Raw genomic sequence first — 24,757 nt, forward strand, 5'->3', positions numbered from 1 at the left:
ATCACCACTATAATTTGTTTTAGTTTACAGAACGGACAGACGGACAGACAGACTGACATACCGACAGACAAACAGAGGAACATACAGACGGACAGACAGACGGAAAGACAGACGGACAGACGGGCGGAAAGACAGACGGAAAGAAATACGGACAGTCAGACGGGTAGACAGACGGACAAACAGACGAATGAACAGACAGACTTAAAGAGAAATACGACAAGTAGAATAAAATAATTTTCTACCGAAAAAACAATATAATACCCATAAAGAATATGTGTTCTGGTGTTTCCGAGATCTTTAAGTACAAAAAGAAAAACTGACACCCATATCTTTTTACTTCATTTACTTAGTATATTCCCTAACTGCAAACCCTTCCCCTTCCTTTACTTTTTTCTTTGTAAAAAAAAATCCATTAATTTTACTTGTTCATGATGAATAAAAAGAAATGAATGCATAAATATATAAATAAAACTACAGACATTAAATCCATAGTAGAGAAAAGACTCATTTGATTTTTTACAAACGTTTAAGGAATAGTTGGGATTATGCTTATGTTTGAGAAGCAATGTAAAGTAATTTTATATTAAACACTCTAATTATCATATTAACAAGGATGACAACATCCATGAAAGCAACGTTTAACAATTCAGACATAAAAACGAAAATTGACAAATACAAAGTATTGAAAAATTCATTTAAATCTGCCAAAAAAAATACTTAATTACAAAATGCTTAGTACGGAAATACTTACATGTTCAGACTTGATTATAGAGATGCTTCGCTGATAACATACTGCTTAATCATCCTAAAAATTGTTATCCCAAAAAAGGATAATTATATATCATTTGAAAAGATGTGGTAAAAGAAGTTAAAACTGCTGCTATAGGTTTTTATTAACAATTCTAACCGTAAGATACATACCTATTCGTAGAGAGCTTAGCTTTTATAAACAATTAATTGTGGGTTTTTTTATTTTAGGCATTCTGGCACTTTAGTTGGGACGAGATGGCCCACTACGACCTTCCAACTGAACTTGAATATGTTCTCAGAAAGACAGGTATCTCGGGTTTTAATTATATAGGACAATTTTATTAAGGAAAAGAATGTTTTTAGCATTTAACTGGAATTACCACAAACATAAAATTATCTTTATCTAAAAGTTTTGATACAAAAAGTATATTCTATCTTTACTAAAATAGAATTTTTTTTACACAGGTAGGTAAATCAACAAAACACAGATCACGGATATCCTCCTTCCCTTCCCCCATCTTAAGTGTTATATTTAGGTTATATTAGGTAATGGATAGTCCTGTGGAAATAGGCCTCGCAGGATTACGGCCAACCATGCAGTAGTTACGCGTAGAAACAACTGCCTCCCCCTTTATTGTCAATTTACTATAAAAAAATAGCTTCAGTGCCCCTTGTATCTAAGGGCTCTGGTATCAAAGAGGGCAGAAAATAGCCTAAATCCATCCTTGGACATACACGAACCTTTCCTGAAAAGGAGGGTATTATCAGTGCTTAACAGGCACTTTGTGTGAAAACACTTACATGACCCCTATCTACCATTTGACTTCTAGATTAAAGTTTTATTTGTAGCAGTTTGACATAAATCTAGCATTTGACAAATTTCTTTGTTTTATTTCTACGGATAGATATACACAATCCACAAAAGAGTAGACGAAAAAAGTCCCTCAAAAAATCAGCATGTTACGTCATAAAAACAAGGGATTATCCATATCTTTTTTAGGGGTTTTCTTTCCCACTCCTCTCCTCATCCCTCATTTTTATGACGTCATTGAGGGACTTTCTTCGTCTTCACAAAAGATCTATGATATAAAATTGAACAATGTCTGTCCGTATGAACCTTAAGATCTTTCTATCCGTTGGAGGGTGGGACATACATCCACCCAAGAATTACTAAAATTAAAAATAGACAGGGGGAAGTGTTTATAAAATAAATCCAGCAATCGAACCTCTCTCCATCTTTAGGGGCGAAACAAATTAAATAAACTAAATTGTTTGTCTGTTATAGATGGTTTAGAAAAAATTATATTTTCTCAACAACTATTTGATAAATTGGTTCCTTAACCAAAGAAAAGTTTATTAGCTTCTACTCAACAACATATTTCATCTGTGTGTCCTATAAAACTAGATTATCTTTTTATGATTCTAATATTATCTAAGGATATTCCTCTTGACAAAGAACATTTTTGATTTTACGACGACATCTGTAGTTTTGCTTTACAGAGTCAATTGTTTTCTTCTTATTTTAAGAATATTTTTCCATTTGAGATTTTCATACAGTAATGTATATATTTAAATTTATTTTGTTTCACTAAAGTTTATTAAACAAGGATAAATCTGAACAAAACTAGAATTTTTTTTTTATTTATTTCCACAACAAGATTTACCTTTTTCTAAGATAAACCAATAAATAAAACAAAAAAGAACCTAGTAATAGTGTCTAACTTTTTATCTTTGTGACGTAACAAAAATCGAAGGATGAGAGGAGAGATGGTAAAGGAAACCCCTAAGAAAGAGATGGATTTTTGTTACGTCACAAAGATAAACAGTTAGACACTATTACTAGGTTCACAAAAAAAAACTACCCCACCACATTTATTTAAATTTATTTTAAACCTATGAAAGGGGGAGTTTTGAGGGAAACCAAGATACGATAGTTAGGTTACTATAGTTAGTTTAGGTTAGGCTACCAAAAGGTTAGGCCCCCTGCAGGAGCTAGGGGCTTGGGATCAATAAGTGCGTAATTACAATAAAACATTAATAGTAAATAGTTTGCGCAACTTCTCTACAATTATTGCTTGTATATAGGTAAAGAGAAGATGTTCTATATTGGTCACTCCATGGGTACTACCACCTACATGGTCATGAACTCCCTTAATCAAACTTGTATTTAGGTAAAGAGAAGATGTTCTATATTGGTCACTCCATGGGTACTACCACCTACATGGTCATGAACTCCCTTAATCAAACTTGTATTTAGGTAAAGAGAAGATGTTCTATATTGGTCACTCCATTGGTACTACCACCTACATGGTCATGAACTCCCTTAATCAAACTTGTATTTAGGTAAAGAGAAGATGTTCTATATTGGTCACTCCATGGGTACTACCACCTACATGGTCATGAACTCTATTAATAAAACTTGTATTTAGGGAAAGAGAAGGTGTTCTATATTGGTCACTCTATGGGTACTACCACCTACATGGTCATGAACTCTCTTAATCAAACTTGTATTTAGGTAAAGAGAAGATGTTCTATATTGGTCACTCCATGGATACTACCACCTACATGGTCATGAACTCTCTTAATCAAACTTGTATTTAGGTAAAGAGAAGATGTTCTATATTGGTCACTCCATGGGTACTACCACCTAAATGGTCATGAACTCTCTCAATCAAACTTGTATTTAGGTAAAGAGAAGATGTTCTATATTGGTCACTCTATGGGTACTACCACCTACATGGTCATGAACTCCCTAAATCAAACTTGGGCGGACAGGCATAACTTTTAACATCAAAACGCAATGATTGCCCGAGATTAAAGATTTTTTATTCAGGAGGGGGTTGTTTTACTCCTCTAAACCACTTTACCGCACGCCCATAGCTGCAATACTGTAATTATAATACTAGAATACTTCACTAGTTTTCAATAGCGTCGACAAAAATAGAAATTAAATTAGGTTTTGATAATAAGTATAGCTGACATAATAAGAATATCAAGTACAATTAAAATGATTTAAAAATGACATAAGTTTTAATGTTAAAAATTGCAATGTTTGATAGCATATATTTGTAAATACTATAAAGTAGCACATATAAGGAAATGTTAAGTTAATGTATAATATGTAGAAGATTAATCTTTCTAAATGCAGATATGTATATATAAGTCTCTTTTTCGTACACAAGTAAACTTAAACTCTAAAAAAACTTTAAAATGATAATAACATTTATGTTAAATGTTTTTATGATCATTTTTATTTAAAAGCTAGTGACTATTTATAATCCCCCTATACTTTTTAGGGTTTACTAATTCTTATCAATCATCTAGAGGAATTTATTCGGGCAAGCATTTTTTAGAGGGTACTTCCATATTGACCCCCCACCAAAAATACTTCGGTAAAAGGATAAAAATAAAATAAATAATATAACTTTAAATTTAGCTTCAAAGTGTCAGTGACAACAACGAAAATAGGCAATTTTGGTAGTGCAATATTTTGATTTGTTTATGGTGTGTGTTTTTATGGTAATAACATCTCCAATAGTTTAAATCTGTCTATAGTAATATAGAGTTTATAAATAAACAGGGATATATTTTCTCAATCAAAATCAATTTGGTCTGTAAAAAAGCCATTAACTAAAGTTTAACAGATTAAGAACTTTAAACCAAGTTGTCGACCAAAAGTTTAAGGGCGGTTGATTAATCAGAGATCTTAAAGGAATGGATACGCAATGGAGATAAATTACATTGGAGATGAAAATTATTAGGTGGAATAGTTTGATGCTTATATGATTAACAATAAATAAAAGTCCTCAAAGATTTTAAGACAACGCTTGATTGCATGTTTTTATTAAACTTTTATCCATCTATTCTATTAATTGATATCAACTTGATTAGGGATTAGTCTTATATTGATAACAAGAAAATTGATATAAAGAAAACATCTCTCTTTTCATATAAAATATGTAATTTTCTGATTTGTCCTAAATTTTCTATAATCGTGCTTTTTGTTTCTATTTACAAAAATAATTTGGGTTTTAAAGGTACATTTATATGCGAAGCTTTTCCAAAATCAAAGGGTGACTTTCCGTATTTAAGAATTGATAATTTACTGTTGTATCAACCATGACACTTTGGTTGAGTTTGACTTCCGAATTAGCGGGAAGTTCTCGAGATCTGTTGGCGAACATACAAACCCCCAATACCAGGAACCACCAAGTTTCAACAGCAGGTTTGAATATAGATTTATTGATGAAATTATTTCAAAGTCCTGAAATTACAAAATCAATTAGTTCATAATTCCAGTTATTTATAACCACGTAATCTTAATTGCTTTTTTAAAAATCATTTTTCTCTACTGTTAAGAATCTTTGGAAACTTTGGCTTTAAAGGAAAATTATTTGGTTTAATAAATCATTGTTAAATGCAAAAATAAAGGCACATAAAAATTACTAAACATATATTAATCATAATTAAGTTTCATGCTTAGCTGGCTAAAGCCTTTTTAAAACTACATATAATCGTCCTATACACCATTCTTCTTAATAAAAACAACAAATTCTACCTGAAGTTCTTATGGTTTCAAATCCCTGGTATACTAGGGTCGTTCACACACTATGAGACCAATGATAGGCCCAATTTTGTTCTCCGAAATCTTCACACACTCATATCTCATTCAAAAGTAACGAACGTGCGCATCAAAATATACAAACAATCCATGCCGCGCCACATTATGAAAGGAAAGCCAAAAAAGACGACATTTGCGCTTAGTTTTTGGATAATGATAAGGAATTAATTTCGAACTTGATAAACACAAAGCTTCCTCGAAAAGAGGTTAAGACAACTGTTGTGTCGATTTATGTGGTTGTTTGATGTTGTGTTGTGGTTGCGTAGTTGTGATGTCGTTTTGCTGTTGTAGTTGCATTGTAAATGTGTTGTAGTAATGTGGTAGTTGTGATGTGGTTTTGTTTTTGTGTTGCATTTTCTTCTTGTAACAAGAATATTTAAATTTAAAGAAAGCAACCTTTTTTATATTATTTTAACCACCCATTGTTTCCTTTTGCTAAGCAAGTTGATTTTAAAATTGTTGGTAATATTAATCATTAAAGAAATTAATATGTTTGTTAATTTTGCAACTATAATAGTTAATCCGACCAACTGCAGATTTACTTTGCTTCTTAAAATTGCATACCAAAATCTACCACATTTTTCATCCCACAAATTTGCACATTGTTGGGATCAGGTGCGTTTTGAAATTTCTAAAAAGACAAGAATCTTTTTAGTTCTTAAAATATTATTAATCAAAATGAGGATTAAGTCAAGTTTAAATTTGTTGTCAACATAGTTAAAAAAACATGAATGCAAGTACTGACCTTTTGGGATTTAACTAAAATTTTACATTTAGTTGCAACGCTCTACAAATTGTACCTAATACGATCAATGCCTCACATTGCGACGGATAGATGAACGGATATGCCCTAAAAATAGAAAAGCTACGCCTTTTAAACAATGAAAAAGCATATTAATTATTAGTTTATTTTCAAAAGGAACCTTGTCTTTGTACTTCTAACATGTTTTCATGGCTGCTTTGTTGTACAAACAACTCCCAAAGTCATCCCAAGTCAGTTAATTACAGCTTCAACCGAGGTATTTTGTCCGGGTGTATTTAAATGTGATTTATGTAAGAATAATAGTTTCAGTACCAGGCTTGTAGAGATGCACTGTCTCCTTATCTAAAGTTTGAGTATATTTACTTTAGCACCAAATATCCATATATGATCACTTCATTTTCCTGGAATAAACTACCTGGAACCTCGGCCCACCAGATACCTTACCAGAAATTACAATACATTTCATGCCAGTTTAGGGTTGTGTCAAACATTAGAATAGAAATATCCATTTTTTTATTTTTGACCGCTAAATTTCCGCAATCTATTAGAAGCAGCTTAAAGTGCCTATAAAAAAATGACGTCATACAATACAAATAACCAATAATAGACCAATATACATTTTACTTCTGATCAATTAAAATTTATATGGCCTATTATTAGTAATTTCTTGTGTATAAAGTCATTTTTATAGGAACCATCAGCATATTCAATTTATTGGCTTGACTTTCCAGCATACTTTGAATTCGAGATCGATAGCATGATTCAATATTTTTTATTACTGAATTTCTATGAATCTCAGTTAGTCAGTAAAGTAATGACTGGCCAAGATACTACAAAAGCTTTGCAAATAAAAATAATAAAAATAATTGAGAATTTTCTAAAATTCATCGACTGAAAATGATTAGAATTACATATAAAATAAAATGATAAAAACTAAAATAGTATCTTATTTCTAGAAGCTTTTATCCATTTAGTGGTTTGTAGACTTAGCTTCTTTTCAAAGCGAAGCTTTTTACATTTAGGGGTTGGTAGGTTGGTCTGTTAAAACTTTGTATCATGTAATTTTCTTAACATTGACAACTCTATAAGATTACCAGAAATATCTATTATTTTTAAACATTTAATTGCAAATTATTTATGAAATGTTGATTCCTAATACAATTTGATTCAATATTATAAGCAAATCATTATTAAATCTTAAAATATGAGCACGTCTATATGATGAAGTATTGTTGAAAATATGCAGACTTAATGTTATACCATTTCTTCAATAATAAAAGCTCTTTAGCTTTATATTTTTAATGATTATATTATTTTTGTCTGGTTTGCTATACATGTTTTTTCAGTAATGTTGTCATCCTTGTTTTATTCTGTGTGTAGTGTGTATATCAGATGGAAAAACAACATTTGCTTTTTCATACAAAATTTCTATTCATTGTCAATTCTAAGTGTGTGATGGGTTTTGCTGCTTAAAAATGGGGTTTATCCAATTATATTAAGTACTTAAAATAATTTTATCCAGAGGTTTATTAAAATAACAAGTGTGAATAAATCTATAGGAGGCATAGCCTAGAATAAGATGGAATATCTTTTGAAATCCTAGCTATACATTATGAAAATTGTTACTTTAAGTGCAATTTTAGATAAGTTTTAATGGCCGACGGTAGTTTGAGGCTATTCCATAAAAACAAAATAGAAATTAGATTGGGTTAAAAATAAATAAAATCTATAATTTATCATAGAACATTTTATTTGGTCCTTTCTTCACTATTTTTAAACTTATAATTAATGTTGAAATCTATTTCGGTTATTACTTTTTAATCAATCTTACTAGCGTCTGCGTTCCTAGCATCCAGGAGGCTCTATATTCAAAGAGCTAGTTAGGGGACTGAAAAATAGCCTAAAACCATCCCAAGGGTTAGATTTAAAATTAAAATAGCCTAAAACAAACCCTTAATCTATGTAAAGCTTCCCTATAATGAAGAACACAATCAGTTTATTATTTATTGAAATCTTAAGCTCCTGATAAAACGTTAGTTCTTTATAAAAAGGATACAGGGTGCGCCACATATCCTCGGACATTCTTTAAACGGCCATAGCGTCAAAACTACTTGACCAATCAGGACATTTGACCCCACTATAAAAAGCTTAGGTAATGACCTTTAAGCACAAAAAAATCTTTGGACGAAGATAGGCTCGTACTCCGAGCTGGCCGCGCTTATGTTCAACAAGGCAGATTCGAGTTGCGCCGGTGGTATAATCTGGATTCTCGACTAGGGCACAATAAATCGGACCTCAGCCCATCTGTAGATGAGGTAGAGTTATGCAACTTGCTGGGGATACTGTTAGATGCATAAGTAAGACACTAGAAAAGACTAGAGCTCTCTATCTAAAATGGCTTGGCTGTAGTACTCCGGCAAAGTGAAACGTGACAGATTTAGAGATGTCAAAAACGTCAAAAATCATGTAAAATCGTGAAAATTTCTCGGTTCTCGACTTTAGAGACCCATATGGAACTTAAAACTTATTTTAGACTATGGATTGTGCTGTCAACCCTATTTGAATCTTCATGCAATTTCTAAAAAGGTATAGAACGTCGTTCTAGCTCAACTGTGGTCTAAATAAAGGCCTCCGTGTCAAATGGTAGCTTGAAAGTTGGGTGAATTAGGATCCTGCGGTTACTCACATTCCTAAGGAAATGGGGCCTCCCAGCAGCCCTCTCTTAATTCAATGGACTTTTGTGCCTAGGGCTACTTTGAAGCATGCACCAATAGACGTGCCCATGCCACAAAGACCTCCCTCATTGCCACTATTAAGGAGAACTTCGCCATCTTGGACAGGTACATTTTGACCTGGGCCTGCCGGCGGTTGAGGAGGCGGGTAAAGGCGGTGATTGATGCTGGCGGCGATTTTAATCAATGATCTAAAAGTCATATACCTAGTTTGCTTCCCAGTTTTTAAAATTTAATAAAATCTTTAAAATTGACGATTTTATGTTCATTTGTTTACAATTTAGAAAATGTCCGAGGATATGTGGCGCACCCTGTATATTATTTTTTCACTTTAAGCCTATCCGTAATATCTAAAATATCACTAAAGCAAACACGTTGCCGCCTTCTTATATGATTCTTTGTACCCGGATCTAATAAAAACTCTTGTTGAGATCTTGATGGTCTGCCATTACAATTTCAATACAAAGCTTGACATTGATATTTTATCTTAATAAAATAGAAATACCAAAAAATCCAAATAATAATATAGGTAGGTACTGGGTACAAGGAAAAAATGTTTGTCTGTCCTCATCAAATTTATAATTTTGCTTATAAAGGTATATGCTCAATATATTCAGAAAAATTCCAAAATTAAAGAACTCCACTTGGTTCCACGACAAACGTAAGAGTCCCAAACGTCAGAGTGGAAAAACATCAGAGTGGACAAACGCAAGAGTCCCAAACGTCAGAGTGGGACAAACGTCAGAGTGGGACAAACGTCAGAGTGGACAAACGCAGGATTTTTGGGACAAACGTCAGAGTGGACAAACGCAGGAGTCCCAAAATTTTTTTTCAATTTTGAATTTTTCTTTAATTTTTTATTTTTTTTTCAATTTTGAAATTTTTTTCAATTTTGAATTTTTTTTTCAATTTTGAATTTTTTTATCCACCCTCCCCCCCCCCCCCTTTATTCGGTCCCCTTATTTTTCTTAGATAGGTTAGGTTAGGTTATAGGCCAGGGGGCCGAGCGCTGCGGCTAGGCAGGCTAGGGGGCCGAGCGCTGCGGCTAGGCAGGCTAGGGGGCCGAGCGCTGCGGCTAGGCAGGCTAGGGGGCCGAGCGCTGCGGCCATAACCATTATTTTGTAGACAGTGGTATAAAAAACTTTCAAAATTGTCATATAATTAAAATAGCATAGACTCTGATGTTTTACTTAAGCAATGTCCACTCTGACGTTTGTCCACTCCGACGTTTGTCCCACTCTGACGTTTGTCCACTCTGACGTTTGGGACTCTTGCGTTTGGGACTCTTGCGTTTGTCCACTCTGACGTTTGGGACTCTTACGTTTGGGGTAGGACCCTCCACTTCCCTTATTTTAAAATAAATTGAAAATTTGGGGGTTGGGGTTTCGTGTGTTAGTGTTTTACTTTAGGTTTAGTTATTTAGAATTCAGAGTATCCAGGCAGGGTTAGGAACGTTAAGTATTTATACATCCCGCAGGCTCATAACCCCTCAATGAATAAAAAAGTACCAACAATTATATTTAATTTAAAAATTAGCTGCTCGCTTTGCACTTTTAGGGAAAGCATATCTGGGACTCAAACTCTTTCTTCTATTGTAAAATATTTTTTTTTATTTATAAAATTATTATTTACTTTTTCGACAAAAATTGTTCATAAAATATTTGAAACTTATCTAAATCAATAAAAAAATTATTAAGAATGGAAATAAATAAAAATGATTGATTTAAGGTCTTAAACAATTTACAAGAATGAAAACAGAGAGAGAGAGAGAGAGAGAGAGAGAGAGAGAGAGAGAGAGAGAGAGAGAGAAAGTGACATAAAAAAAGACACTCAGATAAAAATAAAGAGAGTGAAAATTTGGCTCCGTGGAGGAAATTTGTGTGAATGGATGTGTTAAACGTTTTTACTTGTGAAAACATCAAATTACTGGGTAGCTACGCAAGGTTTATTTACCAGAAGCTTTGAAAATAAGGAAATAATGTTAGAGACCCGCCAGCATTTAAATTAAAAATTTTTAGCTGGCAATGATTTTGGGAAGCTTTGAACACTTTTTAGATAGACCACAATTACAGAGACATGCAAAGATTTAGAAACAAACCCACACGTACAATATCATCCACTAGCGGCTACGCCCCTAGAGGCCTCTAGGGGCACTTGAGGAGGACAGAGTCGAATTTAATAACCCAATTTCTTATTTTAGATTTTAAAAGAAAAAGTAAAAAAAAATTTTAGTTAAAAAAAAAAATTAAAAAAAAATTTTGGGGGGTGATTTTTCATTTTTTGGGGGGGTTGGGGGTATCCCACCCCCCAAGAAAATAGCTATAAACCTTCCCGGGACCTATGAGAAGCTATCCTGTTAAGGAGAACCCGATCGGTTCGGCGGTTAGCGAGATCCTTCGGTACAAACAAACACACAGACAGACACACAAACATCCTGTTACTTTAGTATAAGGATTTCCATGTAAAATTAGGTTTAGGAAGGGATATCTACATGAAAATCTATTTTGCAAAACATGTTTTGCCTTAAATTACAACTCATTTGGGGTATTTGTATTTGTTTCTTTATTACATTGCTATTGTATGTACACAAAATTGCTGAAAACTATTTTCTTGATTTATATCTATTGCATTTAACTGGCGTAACGTAGTTTTTTAAAGGCGCAATATTTCTCATTTGATGTCATTTGATTGTATACCTTTTACCTTTTTCATTCAAATCAATCTTCAATTTTATTTCCAACCTTACTATAAAAAAGTCTTGACGTTGATAACTAAAGAAACTACTTTTCTTTGCAAAATCTGCGAAATAACACAAACAGTTGCGAATTTCACACAGTCCAATCCTTAAGCAGTGCCTCATTCAAAGTACGATTCTTCAATTACTTTATATACTTTGAGAAAACAGAAAAGAGGGGAGGGGGTTAATCTTCAGAGATTGGCGGAGAAACCTTCTCCCGCGCCCTTTTGATTATGTGTCACTAACATTTTGTGGCAAATTCCCTTCCCACAAATATTTATTTTTATTTCTAATGATTTTTTGAAATTAGGGAGTGCTCTTCATACGGTTAGAGCCCCACGCATGGACAAAAAATATGTTTTGACAAGAATAATAAGGTGGAGGTTTTCATTGGTCTAAATACAGGTTTGAATGAAAGCAACGATTAGGCCGAAAATCTAGAAATAGTAATTGATTATTAAAAAGTTATACTACGTAATACAGAGTTGAACTGGCAACCTTCCTTGCACCTGTTGCTTATGTAGACCATATGGCCAGTCCTATTGCCTACATTGCCCCATTTGCATTTGCTGTTGACGTAAGTAGACTTTTTTTATGATTTCTGTTAAAACAGTAACAGGTAGCGCTGGAAAGCGTCATGTGTGACGTCATAAAAAAACGTATAATCCATCTCTTTTTTAGGGGTTCCCTTTTCCACTTCTCCTCTCATCCCTCCTTTTAGACACATTCTATGACGTCATATATGACACTTTCCAGCGATTCCATTAGCAGTAATTAATAGATCCTCACAGTGCAGTGGGGGGTAGTAATAAACTGATATAGAGCTTTTACATTTATAACATAAAAAAAACAATCTCGATAATATAAAATTTTGAAAAGATAATTACAAGATTTTTTCATTCACAAAACAAGACCAATGTTTTACATTTCTGAAAACAAACAAACTTGTAAAGAAACTTTGCAATTAAAATATTACAAGTTGGATATTTCAATAGTTTAATACGTACCATTTTAGCTCATAAAGTGAATTATTCAGTGGATTGCTGAAAACCTTGGATTTGGAGAGTTTGGATTCAGTGATTGGCTGATGGACTTGTTAGCTGCACTTTTCTGTGATAACTCTTGGCTAGAGGTAAACCATCGCCATTTTTTATCTAAAACCCAGGAATAAGATATAGCCAACAAGCAAAATAAATCCAAAATTATATTTAGGGGGCAGATAAAAGGTCGTCAATTTAAATAAGTGTTAACCCCGAACGACAGCTGAAAATCACTGGTATATTTCGTGATTTTGTTTCAAATTAATTTCGTTGTTGGTATAAGCTATCTTAAGTTAGTTGGAAGTGGTCCTGAAAAGCAGAAATTAATTAGTCGGTGCTCCCACTTAAACAAATTTCTTTACCAGTCACCCCTTGACCCCTACCCCCATCGATTATTTTTTAAATTACTTGTCTTAAAGCACTAAGAGAACTAAACGTAACCTAACCTAGATTAGAATAATTATAAAAAAAAAGTTTTCTTTCAAACAGTTTCATTGTGGTCCAGATTCGAAATGAGTTAGACCACCAATTAATAAGGTCTTGATGTGATTTAGAGCTTATGTAAATACCTTAATATTATATTTCAATCAAATTCTAATTGATTTAAAATTAATTGAATGATATTTGAACAAGAACAATATTGTCCATTAGAGACTAAACAATGAACTCAGCTAATAACACTTTTATGAAATTATAAGTAAATTATTATACATCAAAGTAAAATAAAAACTAGTTTTGCACAAAATATAAAAATTAAAGGACAAAATAAAATGTAAATTCCTGAAAGGTGTTTTTTTATATTTTAATAAAAAAACTTTGGCGATATTTATATAATTCAAATTCAAATTTACTAACAAATAAAATATACAGGGTGTGTGTGAGAATGTTGTATTCTTGTTGACTGGTTATGATGAACAACAGATGAATGACACAATGTTACCCACCATAGTTCAGCATCTACCAGCTCCTACTTCTACATTTACAGTCCTTCAATATGCTCAGGTAATCCTATAATATAAAGTAGTAAGGTTTTGTGGTCAGAAGCTTAAGAAACTGCTGGTCTGAATGGGTTGTACTTTTCAGGGTTTCTTTATAAATGGCATGTGGTGTAAACAGTAACAAGCCCTTTTCACTCCACAGGGGGAGCATAGACCGCTGAAAAATTTTTATGGATATGGGATAAGGTTGTCAGCCCTAATCCCCATGATGGCGGTGTAAAGCGTCCATTTGCCAATCAGACAACCAACCATTTGATTGCACGACCTTTTTCTGAGAAGTCCTAACTGTGCATGGTAGTGAGTTGCGCCTGTTTTTGGCCAAGGCATTCCACCTATTCTAACTATTTATGTCGCACACCTGACATAACAGCAGTAGGAACCATTTTTAACGTCTTTAGTTATGACGTGGTGTCGGACCGAGATTCGAACCTATCACCTTTCCGACGACGAGCGGATGCGCTACATGTTGAGCCATGGTCGCGGGTTATTGCATGTGATGGTTTTCCCTGAACTTCCAAGTCTAATTCTATAACTAGGGGCGAGGCAACTAGTAGATATATAATCTAATAATATTTCACCGTTTTCAACAGACTTTTATGTAACTGTGAAGTGAAAAAAACTTACTTTTGTCACAATATTTTTACACATTTTAACCTATGACACCTAAATGTACCTCCACTGTTATCCTATAGCTGAATTAGAGAATATATCTCTATCGCTCAGGATGTAACCAACAAGGATTTATTTGTCCATGAGTGTAGCCAAGCAATAATTAGCTAATAACTTAGTTTAAAATCTTCACAATTTCGTTATAAAGGACAAGAAGCTGTTAACCAATTCAATAGAAAAAAATTAAAGAAATTAACAACAAAAAGTATAGTCAATATAATGGTAACTTTACAACTTGTCTAAAAAATCAGCCATATGTCGTCATACAAGTGAGGGAGATGAATGGAGAAGTGGGATAGAAAACCCCTAAAAAGAGATTGCTAATCCCTCTTTTTTATGACGTCACATTGCTGTTTTTGATACACTTTGTAAAGTTATATATAATTTGACAGATACATAGACGTCCAAGGTGGGGGGTAATGGGGCGATTACCCCCCCCCCCCAAACGATTTTGGGGGTGCCGTAGGCACCCACAAAATTTTTTTCATTTTACCCCCCCCCCCCCCATTTAAAATTTATCCCTACCCTGGGGGTGCCGTAGGCACTCCCAACCATTTAGGAGGGGGTATCATCAATTGCCCCAAAATCTCTTTTCTCTTTCCCTGTCATTTGGAGAGTTCCAGGGAGATATTTCTAGTAATTAATTACAGAATGGTTATGTCAGTCTGTAATACTGGTAATCTAATTTTCAAATGATTGCTTTTTTTCTTGGAACTTTTTTCTTAGTTTATGGTTTTCTAGATTTAATCAACAATCACTTTACAATTTCAACCATATTTTCGTGATTATTCTGGTTTTCATGGCCTTTCTTCAAAAACTCTTAAATTGAATTAATTGCCCATTGTCCCCTCCCTTACTCCCTGGTATTTACCCCTCCCAAACAATTTTGGCATTTTTAATACTAAATATTTAATAAAATTTAAATTACCCCCCCAAAAAAATTTTACCCCCGGGGTAAAAAAATTTTTTTTGGGGGGGGGTAAAAAAATTTGCGGTGCGATTCGCGCGCCATTTTACCCCCCCCCCCCCAAAAGCGAATTACCCCCCCCCTTAAAAAAATTTTACCCCCCCAAAAGCGAATTACCCCCCCCCTTAAAAAAATTTTACCCCCCCCAAAATAAATAGCTTGGACGTCTATGGACAGATATACAGTAAAAATGGATGTTGGGACCTGCTCTGTTTATAGATTGAATTATTTTCGATACAGAAATCTAATTTATCATATCCATATATACTTTGTCCTTTGTTCCATTATGATTAATTCATATTGTATGATGAATACAATTCATAAAATCTCATGACAATTTTTTTTAAATTACAAAGTTAAATACAAAATTCATTGTAATCAAGAATACCTGGTAAAGTAAGATTAAGATAGATTTGAAACATTTAAGAATAATCGACCTTTTTCTTCAAATTGCCTTGTTGAGAACAGAAAAACTCATGTCGCCCTTATTTTGGTTTTAAAAAAGAGGGAGGCTCCACTTGTTAGGGAACAATAAGAAGCCCCTCAGAGTTACGCATAGGAATAGATTAAACCATTTTCTTATTTTCAATTAATTTTAAAATTAATGCAGGTAACAGTGATCGACAGGCACTTGAATGGAAAACACTGAAAAATCTAACTTAATGAATTATTTTAGAGGGAGACCTAACAAATAAAATATTTTTAGGAAGTTAATGTGAAGGACTTTGTTGGGTTTGATTGGGGCTCAGCCGAGGCTAATATGGAGCACCATGGACAAGAAACTCCTCCACAATATATTTTAGAAAATGTTAATACACAGGTAAAACTAACTATCGACACGGAATCTCATTCGTTGGAGAATTTTGCAAACCTCTAGTGAACTCATAAGTTTTTAAGCCAAAAAATCGATGATAAAATAGGAGACAGTATTTATATTTACAGTCCAATAAAACTTCCAGAGTTATTTTAAAACATCATAACATTCTATCCTTTATGTCCATGATTGGTGAAATAAAACTATACCATCAAAGTAAGGATTTTAAGGGATAAAACAATAAACGATAAATTGATGTACAGCCCAAATAATGATAATTTAAATTATCCCTTCTATATATAGAGTAAATTATTGGTTGAAAAAATTGGAATCAATTGATCAAAATTCAGTAGAAGTACTCAAAGTTTTTAATCTAAGCTATGTAACTTTTAATGTAATTTTAATTTACAGTTCAATGTCCCCTCCTTCCTTGCCATCAGTGCATTTAATATATACAGAAAACATGTTGAATTTTAGTTTCTATCTTGAGTAACTCTATATCATGAAGTAAAAAAATTATATCTAAGTGCATCTGAAGCCAGTTCTAAAATCTATAAATTATTTTGCAATACAATGCAGTTATAGGTTGTTTGGGCAATAATTTTACTGTCATTTATTTAAAATATAAGGATAGAAACCAGCTAAAGGTATATCCCTATCCTTTCTCAACCACCCGAAAACCAAGGGATCAACAGATAATAGCCGTTTAAGAAAGCAAGCATATTTAGATTTGTATTTTTTTAAAGTTCAACTAATTAAAGATCAAACAATTAAATATCAACAAATTCGGCAGAAAAATGAACATAAATATAACCATATATACTATAGTGCCTAATCTTTCTAGAAATGGAATCTTCCTTGTGAATAAATGATGAGCTATCGCTCCATCATTTATTCCCTCGGGTAAAAAATATTCATTCCTAAACAAAAGACTGGAATGGAATATTATTCTCATTTAAACAAAAACTCATTTTTATGCTAAAATGTGGTTTAATTTTGGTTTTTAATTTTCATTTTTTTCCCCGAGGTAGTCATTTTTTTCCTTGAGGTAATTATGCTTTCTTTTAGTAATTAATAAAAATTCAAAAATCGTTCAAAAAAAATTTAAAATCTTCAAAAAAAAATTCAAAAATCTTCTAAAAATATTTTCTCAGATTTTCATATAAATATGACTGTATAGACATGGGAACTTCAGTCGTGCGAGGCTTGTGGTGCAGAACTGAGATTCTGTTCATCGGTTGCCATGCTCGGGGAAAAAAATGACTACCTCGGGGATAAAAATGTTACCTCAGGGAAAAAAATGGCTATCTCGGGGAAATAAATGACTACCTCAGGGAGAAAAAAAGAATATTTATATCCACTATTTAAGAAGTTGTTTATGTGAGAATGATTATTTTTTTTTAAACAACATATACATTTGATAATTTTATTTTTAATAAAAGTTTATTTATTTGAAGTTATAAAATTTTTAATCATTGTGTCTTTGTTGCTACAAATAATAAAATTGGTCGACTATTCATATTTTTGACGTTTTTTGACGTTATAAGGGATATTTTGTATGATCATAGGTCGACATTTTGACTATGATCAAGTATTACTACTAGATACATAATATTTCATTGTTGATTTATAACAGCAAATATACACTACTAAAATATAGGTTTTTTAGCCAAAAAGTCGAATACTCTGGAAATTCGAACTAATATAATTTATTTATACCTATATAGAGAGCTCCACGTCTTTATTTAAATCATAAGTGCGTAGCCTAAAGAATAAATTGCATTTGAACTTGAGTGTATTTTTTCTTGAAAAAAAGCTGTAAAAATGTGTTTTTAACCTTACAAATTCATAAAAAAAAATCCGCAAGTTAAAATATGAAAAATCCGGGAAGCTTTTTAGTAATAAAATTCATGCTTAGTGTGATTATTTAATAAATAACAAACATACCATATTTTGCAATAGATCTTTTAAAAGCTCTAAAACAATTTGTTTTGCTTGTGAAAGAAAAGGCAAGAATTGCCAAGATTAAGAGAAAAATGAAACAGTGTTTGTTCTTGAAAATCTTGTGCAAATGAAGGAACTAACAGGTCTTTAAAACATGTTTATAAAACATATTTGTAATTATGAATTATAAATTCAAAGTGATGTGTCTATTAAAAGCAAAACTGTTCAAAAAAAGTGATGGTCCGTTCGCCCATCCATATAGTTTTTCCGTGTTGACTTAGGCATGTTATAATTGTCTTATTGATTTCAAACTTTGCATGGTGATTCCTTTAGTAGTTAAGCATTTATTTAGAAAACGTAGCAACTGTATAATCGTTACCAGAATGTCCATACTCAGTTTTTCAACAAATTTAATCCAATTTTGTTTTGATATTTAAAATATTTACATATATTATAATTATTCTCTAAGTGTTAATGTTTGTTTGTCCTAGTGACCTCTTCCAGTATGAGAATCTAAATTGCTATAATAATTTTTTTGAAATCTTTATATGCTTTAAAATCTATTTTAAATTTTGAATGCCATCTTAGTTAATTAAATGTATTTCTATACAAAAAAACAAATTTTGGATATAATAGTGGATTTAAAAGAACTTTATAAAAAATAAATGATTAAAACTTGTTGAAATAATGTTAGATTTTTGGAAAATAGAGGGTTTTATTAGGTATAAAATATAAAAATATGAAAAAAAATTAGGCTATGCACTTATAATTTAAATAAAAACGTGGGGCTCTCTATTTAGGTATAAATAAATGTTAACAGGTCGAATTTCCAGAGTATTCCTCTTTTTGGCTAAAAAACCTACATTTTACTAGTGTATATAATAAACTTATGAATTTACGGCTTAAAAACAGCTGTAGCGGTTGCGGCTGCCAACCCCTGGCAGTATCCAAATTTAGAAAGAAACAACATTTTTTTTAGTTGAAAAGAACTTATTTTTGTTAATTGAAACTTTTTGGGAATAAAGATAATTTACTTTTCATTTTTCCTTCATTGGTTAAAGCATAAAAGTAAAAAAGTACATAATGCAATTTTTTGGTCCCTTCTGATAGTTATAACTGGAGCATAAGACCGCCTATCCCCTTATTTTCGAATAGGTTTCTATCCATACGGAGCCATCAGTCTTAATAAGCATTTGTTTAATGCAGTGCGTTTGTCCGTTTGCCTGCTTTGCTTTTATGTATGTTGCCAACCTTGTTAAGAAAGAGATGAATGAATCAAGAAAATTTTCTAATAAAATTTTTTCCAATTATTTCATTTTTAACAAGGTTAAGAAGACCTACATAAATAATCTCAGAGGAATAAACCAATTACAGAAAAAAATAATACTTTATCTAAAACCAATGAAATAGGGGACATTGGACTGTAAATTACACTGGTACCCACAGTTTATGATTTAGTCATCTTATTTGTTGGCTTAAAATGTAGTTACCTTTATAAATTTTTTATAGGTTGATTCAAAACTAGAGGTGTCATTATTTTTAATCTGCAGAAGATGGAATACTGAAAATCCTGATTTATAATTTAGCTCCTTATGTAATAGCAATTCTAAGCAAAAACCGAAACCATTCACAAACATTTTTTTCAACAGTAATGTAAAAATTGGCAAAAGCAAGGAAACCTAAGATTGTTTAAAACAATATGCTTGGTAAAAATTTGATGTATGTAGGATAGATACAGACTAAATACCTAGAATAATACGAATATTACATATATTGATTTTTAATATTTATTTTTTCCAATAATGGATGTAGAATATACGTGGATATAATGACAGGGGAAAATTGTCGTCAATTTAGGTTGCTAACATGAAACTCGTTTATTGGTCAGTTCGTTCATCCAGTAGGCCGGGAGGGTATGGGTTAAAGGGGGTGGAAGGTTGTAACTGCTATTTTAGCCCGCTGTAAGTTTCAATCTATTAGAAAACATGAAAATCCGGTTAAAGATCCATGTAATGATATATCCATTCTTCCAATACAATAATATGAAACAAAATACCAAGGAGAAAAAAATGCATACTATAATCAACATTTTTATTGACGTATTTTAACAGGGGGATAGACTAATAAAAGATAAGATTATTCCTACTTCGCCATTTTTTTATTTTGCACATATTTTTTAAATATGAATCATAAAAAATCATGAAAATCATAGTTTTCATCCACTTTATCATTTTGGACGAACAGACAAATTAAATCATATAGTAGCTTCGTTTAATCAAAAAATATTTTGAATGTAAATTTTTAGATTGCCCTGTACTGGGGAGACAATGATTGGTTGGCCCAAGCTGAAGATCTTATGAAAATCATTATGAAGTGTCAGGATGTTATCTATGAAAATTACCAGGTAGCTATAACATGTTTAGAGACAGCTTAGCAGGAAGGTACTGTTGAATGTAATTAAAAATGTTTCCTAAAATTTGATTTCTTGTCTGAAAAACTTTGGTGACTTTTTTGATATTGTACAGAGTTAACTTAATTTTCAGTGTTCAAGAAAAGTTCTTATTTATATAAGGGTTGTTTTTTTATTTGTTACTGGTGGTGTACTTTAATTTTTCATCTTTGACCTATCAGCATCTTTCAAAATAAAATCATTATAATTGGCAATTTTAAACACTGAAAAAAAATATAATTAGAACCAGAATGACCAATCATATAGCAAGACTAAAGGAAGATAATCTTTAAATAAAAAAGTTGTGTGTAAGTGCAAAAGAAGCTGTAGTAGTCTTTCTTGGTTTATAAGCCTTTTATAAAAATATATAGGTTAAACCTTTTAAGGTTAATCTTTCCTTTTTATATATTAATAGAATGCTCTTTTTTTAATGTTATATACATTGCACTTATTGTAGAAATAAAGGCAAAATAAAAAAAGAATTAAACCCAGATTAAAAGCAAACTTACGTTTTAAAAGAACAGACCTATAGGGATAATTGGGTTAAATCCAGGGAGTAAGGGAGGGGACAATGGATCGAATATTCAATTTTTAATAGTCTCAGACTTTGGTTACTGGCTTAAAGGGAATGTGCACAAATTCAGCAGGTTCTGATAGACTTTGGGTACTAGCGGACCGACCCTAATAAAAGAAAAGCTTCGCTTTTAACAAATACTGCCTTTTTAAAATTTAAATATTTTTGTAATGGTTATGAATCTCAGACTTTATTTTGCTTTTTTTACATTAATGTGAATAACGTAAAAGTAAATATTCTACAATTACTAAAATTGATATCAGTATAAAGATATCAAGTATCAAGATTTGAAAATAGATTTATTTTTCTCCACTTGCATATTCAGTATTTTTCATTTAACTCGTGTTGTAGTTGAGAGCGGTTTTCAGCGGAAAGGTAAATTTTATTAAGAAGTAATTTGGGCTCAATTGTACTTGAATATTCACGAATTTTCTAAGAGTAGTTGAGTATCCAAGCATATTTCCCTAGAGTATTTAAATATCCACACTATTGAGCCGTAATTTGTGGTTGTAATTATGTCGTTTGTGCTTCTTTTAAATTTTAGCTCCGCCTCTTTGACCCTTTTCCCATCCCACAATAGCCTAAAACCTTCTGAAATTGAGTAATAATTTGGTAAGCCGTTTATGAAACATTACTGGACATACCTACATAAACTGATTTACTTATGTATATAAAAATCTAGCACATATAAAACTGCTTAATAAACTTCTTTACACATTTTAAATTTTGTATTTGAGTATTTATTGTTAATTTTGAGGCTTTTGAACAAAAAATATTTTTTTACATACCAGGCATGATCCTGAATCTTTGTTAATCTTATATAAATTCCATGCTTTCACATTCTTTGGGGTATTGTGATTCAAAGGACAGGATCGGGGTTTCTATAAAACGTCATTTAACCTATACAAATTTATATATTGGTTATAATTAGTGGGTTTAGAAACCATCCTTATAAAATGAAGATAATTATAAATGATACCAAAATAACGAGAAGGATTAAGATTTTATTTCGTTTATCTATGAATGTTTGTTAAGTTTGATTTTGCAAATACTTTTTCCTTTCACTGCTTGTAATGATTTAGGCCAGGGACTCGTGTGATTGTTGGAAAGTACCGTACATTTGGGTATTTTGGGACAGAGTGTGTCAATTCATTAAAAAAAAATTGTATTATCTCCCACTAATCAAGCAGTTCTCTAAGGCTGTTTTTTTTATTGAATATAACTTATATCTTTTGCTCTTTTTCCATTCAAATTTTTTATCTTTTCTCTTTTTTTTATCATTACCCATCCTTTCTTTTTTCCCTCTTTCACCTATTTATGTGCTCTAAAAATATTTCTATTAAGTGGATATGTATAAGAACATGGTGTTTAATCCACTTGACCACAGGCTGTGATATTGGCTGATCAAATTGAAACATACAAACTAAAAAATCAACTAATTAATGTTAAATGAACATAATAACCTATATAACCAAAATATCTCTAATGGATTCTAAAAATTATTTGGTAGGCTGCATTGTCAAAAGTTACTTGACATCTTTTATTGAACATATTTTCCAATTTTCCTTTCTTCTATTCAAATTAACAACTTAAAGTGATTTTAGATTTAGAATCAAAATATTTTGTTAATTTTATAGGCTTAACAAAAATATTTTTAAAGTGTGCGGTACACATGCGTAAATGTTGGTCTTAAGAGGAGTTTTCCAAGTAGAGAAGTTGCCTTACTTTTTAGTAGCGAAGCTACTCTATAATTCGAAATGTCCGTCCGCTGTCCGTCCGTCTGTCCGTCTGAGACAAAAGTGGGGGAAACATGATTTTCTCGGCTCCTATAAAAGATAGAAAGCTAAAATTTTTAGTGAAGATTCTTATAACATATGCACATCTAATCTATACATTGTTTTGTCCATCCATCTGTTATTTGGGGTGCTAGATTGATTCCTACATTTTAATGTTTTTCTGATTTTCTTAACTCCTTTTTAAGATAATGGGCTGAAATTTTCAGAGATTGCTTAAATTTACATTTTACATATTTTACATTAGTTTTATTACGATTTTTATATTAATAGGGGTGCTAGATCGATTCCTAGATTTTTAGGTTTTCTATTCTTTTCTCAATTCCTATTCAGGATTTGCGGCTAAAATTATTAGGGATTGAATATGCTCATATTCTACATATTTCCATCAAGTTTCATAAAGATTTGTTTATAAATTGTGGTGCTAGATGGATTCCTAGATTTTTCACTTTCATGCTTGAAAGGTTGCGTGATTTTGAAGTTTTTGTCATTTCCCTATTTCATCAAATATATAGGATGACACTGGTATATTGTAAATATATTCATAATATACATTCATAATTTCTGAGCTTCGCTACTTATGGATGCTGTCATCCTTGTTTTCTCAATAAATCTCTATATTCTGACAAGTCAGTAACTAAACTTACTACTTCTAGGTATTATTACCTCTAAAGTTACTAATTATTGAAGTTTTAGGTCAAGTAAAAGAAAACCTTTGGAATTATTGTGACTTTTTTATACTATAACATTCTTTTGTCAAGATGTTAATATATGTAACATATCAGCAGTAGGTTTAGACTCAAATGAAAATGCATAATTTACTAACCATATCTGTAAATATTTGGTACATATATAATCATCCTTGTTTAAAAGCATGTTATTAACGTGTCAAATTAAATTTATATAACCAAGAAAAATATATTTAGACATTTAAATAGAAAGTGTGTATGGACTTAAATGTGACTTTGAAACATAGTTGATATTTGATCTAAAAAACTTTAATATATTAACAAATAACATTTTTATTATTCAACCTTTGTTTGGAAGTCTTTAAGTCATGGGAATTAACTCGCTCTGTTTTGGGATTAGGTATTCTCTCTATTCAATTATTATTTGCATCTACAATAGGAACACAGTAATAGTGTCTGACTAATTATGACGTAACAAAAAAAATTAGCCAATGAGAGGCCGTTATTGACCAATGGTAAAATTTATAGTAGCCTTTCATTGGCTAATTTTTTTTGTTACCTCATAATCAGTCAGACACTATTACTGTGTTCCTACAATAGCAGCAAAGGAACAAATTTTTAGTATTTAATTATGATGCACTGCTGGGCTGAGATTCCGAATTCTCACATGACCTTTTCTACCTATTATGAAACAGGCACCATATTTATCCATACCTTTAATACAAAAAAAATTAGAATTTCTTTTTTTTTAGGTGCCCTGGGAAGGCTGGAATCATCTGGACTTTATGTACGCCATTGATGTTGACAAATATATCAACACTCCTTTAATTGATATGCTTAATAACTTTGGAAAGTAAATTGTTGCTATCTTTTCATGCTGGTCAAACTTATGTGATAAATAAAATATCTAATACATAAATGTTTTCTTTAAATTTTTGAATAATGTAAATTCTAAAGTCATGTTTAATTTCAATTAACCAATTGAAAATAATTTCATTGGACTTATCAAAAAGTTGAATATCAAATATCTTGAATATTATGTAATTAAATAATATGAAATAAGTTTTGAAGAATTAAGATGATTAAAAAGTATTTCTATTCACAGGGTATAAAATAGAAAGACATAGCTTTTAATATTTCTACTTTAGTATGGAGGTTTAAATTGAAAGAATACCAAATTGAATATAAAAGAAGAATAAAGAAATTCTGGTGCTTTC

The 24,757-nt window shown here is 31.6% G+C and overlaps 1 protein-coding gene across 1 annotated transcript in view; it reads left to right on the forward strand.

Moving 5' to 3' along the window:
* Positions 1 to 24,459, forward strand: part of LOC145306804 (lipase lipl-1-like) — a 39,747-nt gene extending 15,288 nt beyond the window's left edge. Inside the window, exons 7-14 of the mRNA XM_080149102.1 lie at positions 979 to 1,057; positions 3,438 to 3,525; positions 12,087 to 12,180; positions 12,640 to 12,735; positions 13,514 to 13,645; positions 15,984 to 16,097; positions 20,341 to 20,439; positions 24,293 to 24,459. Of these exons, the coding sequence (XP_080005228.1) occupies positions 979 to 1,057; positions 3,438 to 3,525; positions 12,087 to 12,180; positions 12,640 to 12,735; positions 13,514 to 13,645; positions 15,984 to 16,097; positions 20,341 to 20,439; positions 24,293 to 24,397 (807 nt within the window). The 3' untranslated portion in view covers positions 24,398 to 24,459. The remainder of the gene's footprint in view (positions 1 to 978; positions 1,058 to 3,437; positions 3,526 to 12,086; positions 12,181 to 12,639; positions 12,736 to 13,513; positions 13,646 to 15,983; positions 16,098 to 20,340; positions 20,440 to 24,292) is intronic.
* The last annotated feature ends 298 nt before the right edge of the window (positions 24,460 to 24,757 follow it).

Source organism: Acartia tonsa, chromosome 2, assembly GCF_053477335.1.
Source record: "Acartia tonsa isolate MP-2025a chromosome 2, ASM5347733v1, whole genome shotgun sequence".
Lineage (NCBI taxonomy): Eukaryota > Metazoa > Arthropoda > Copepoda > Calanoida > Acartiidae > Acartia > Acartia tonsa.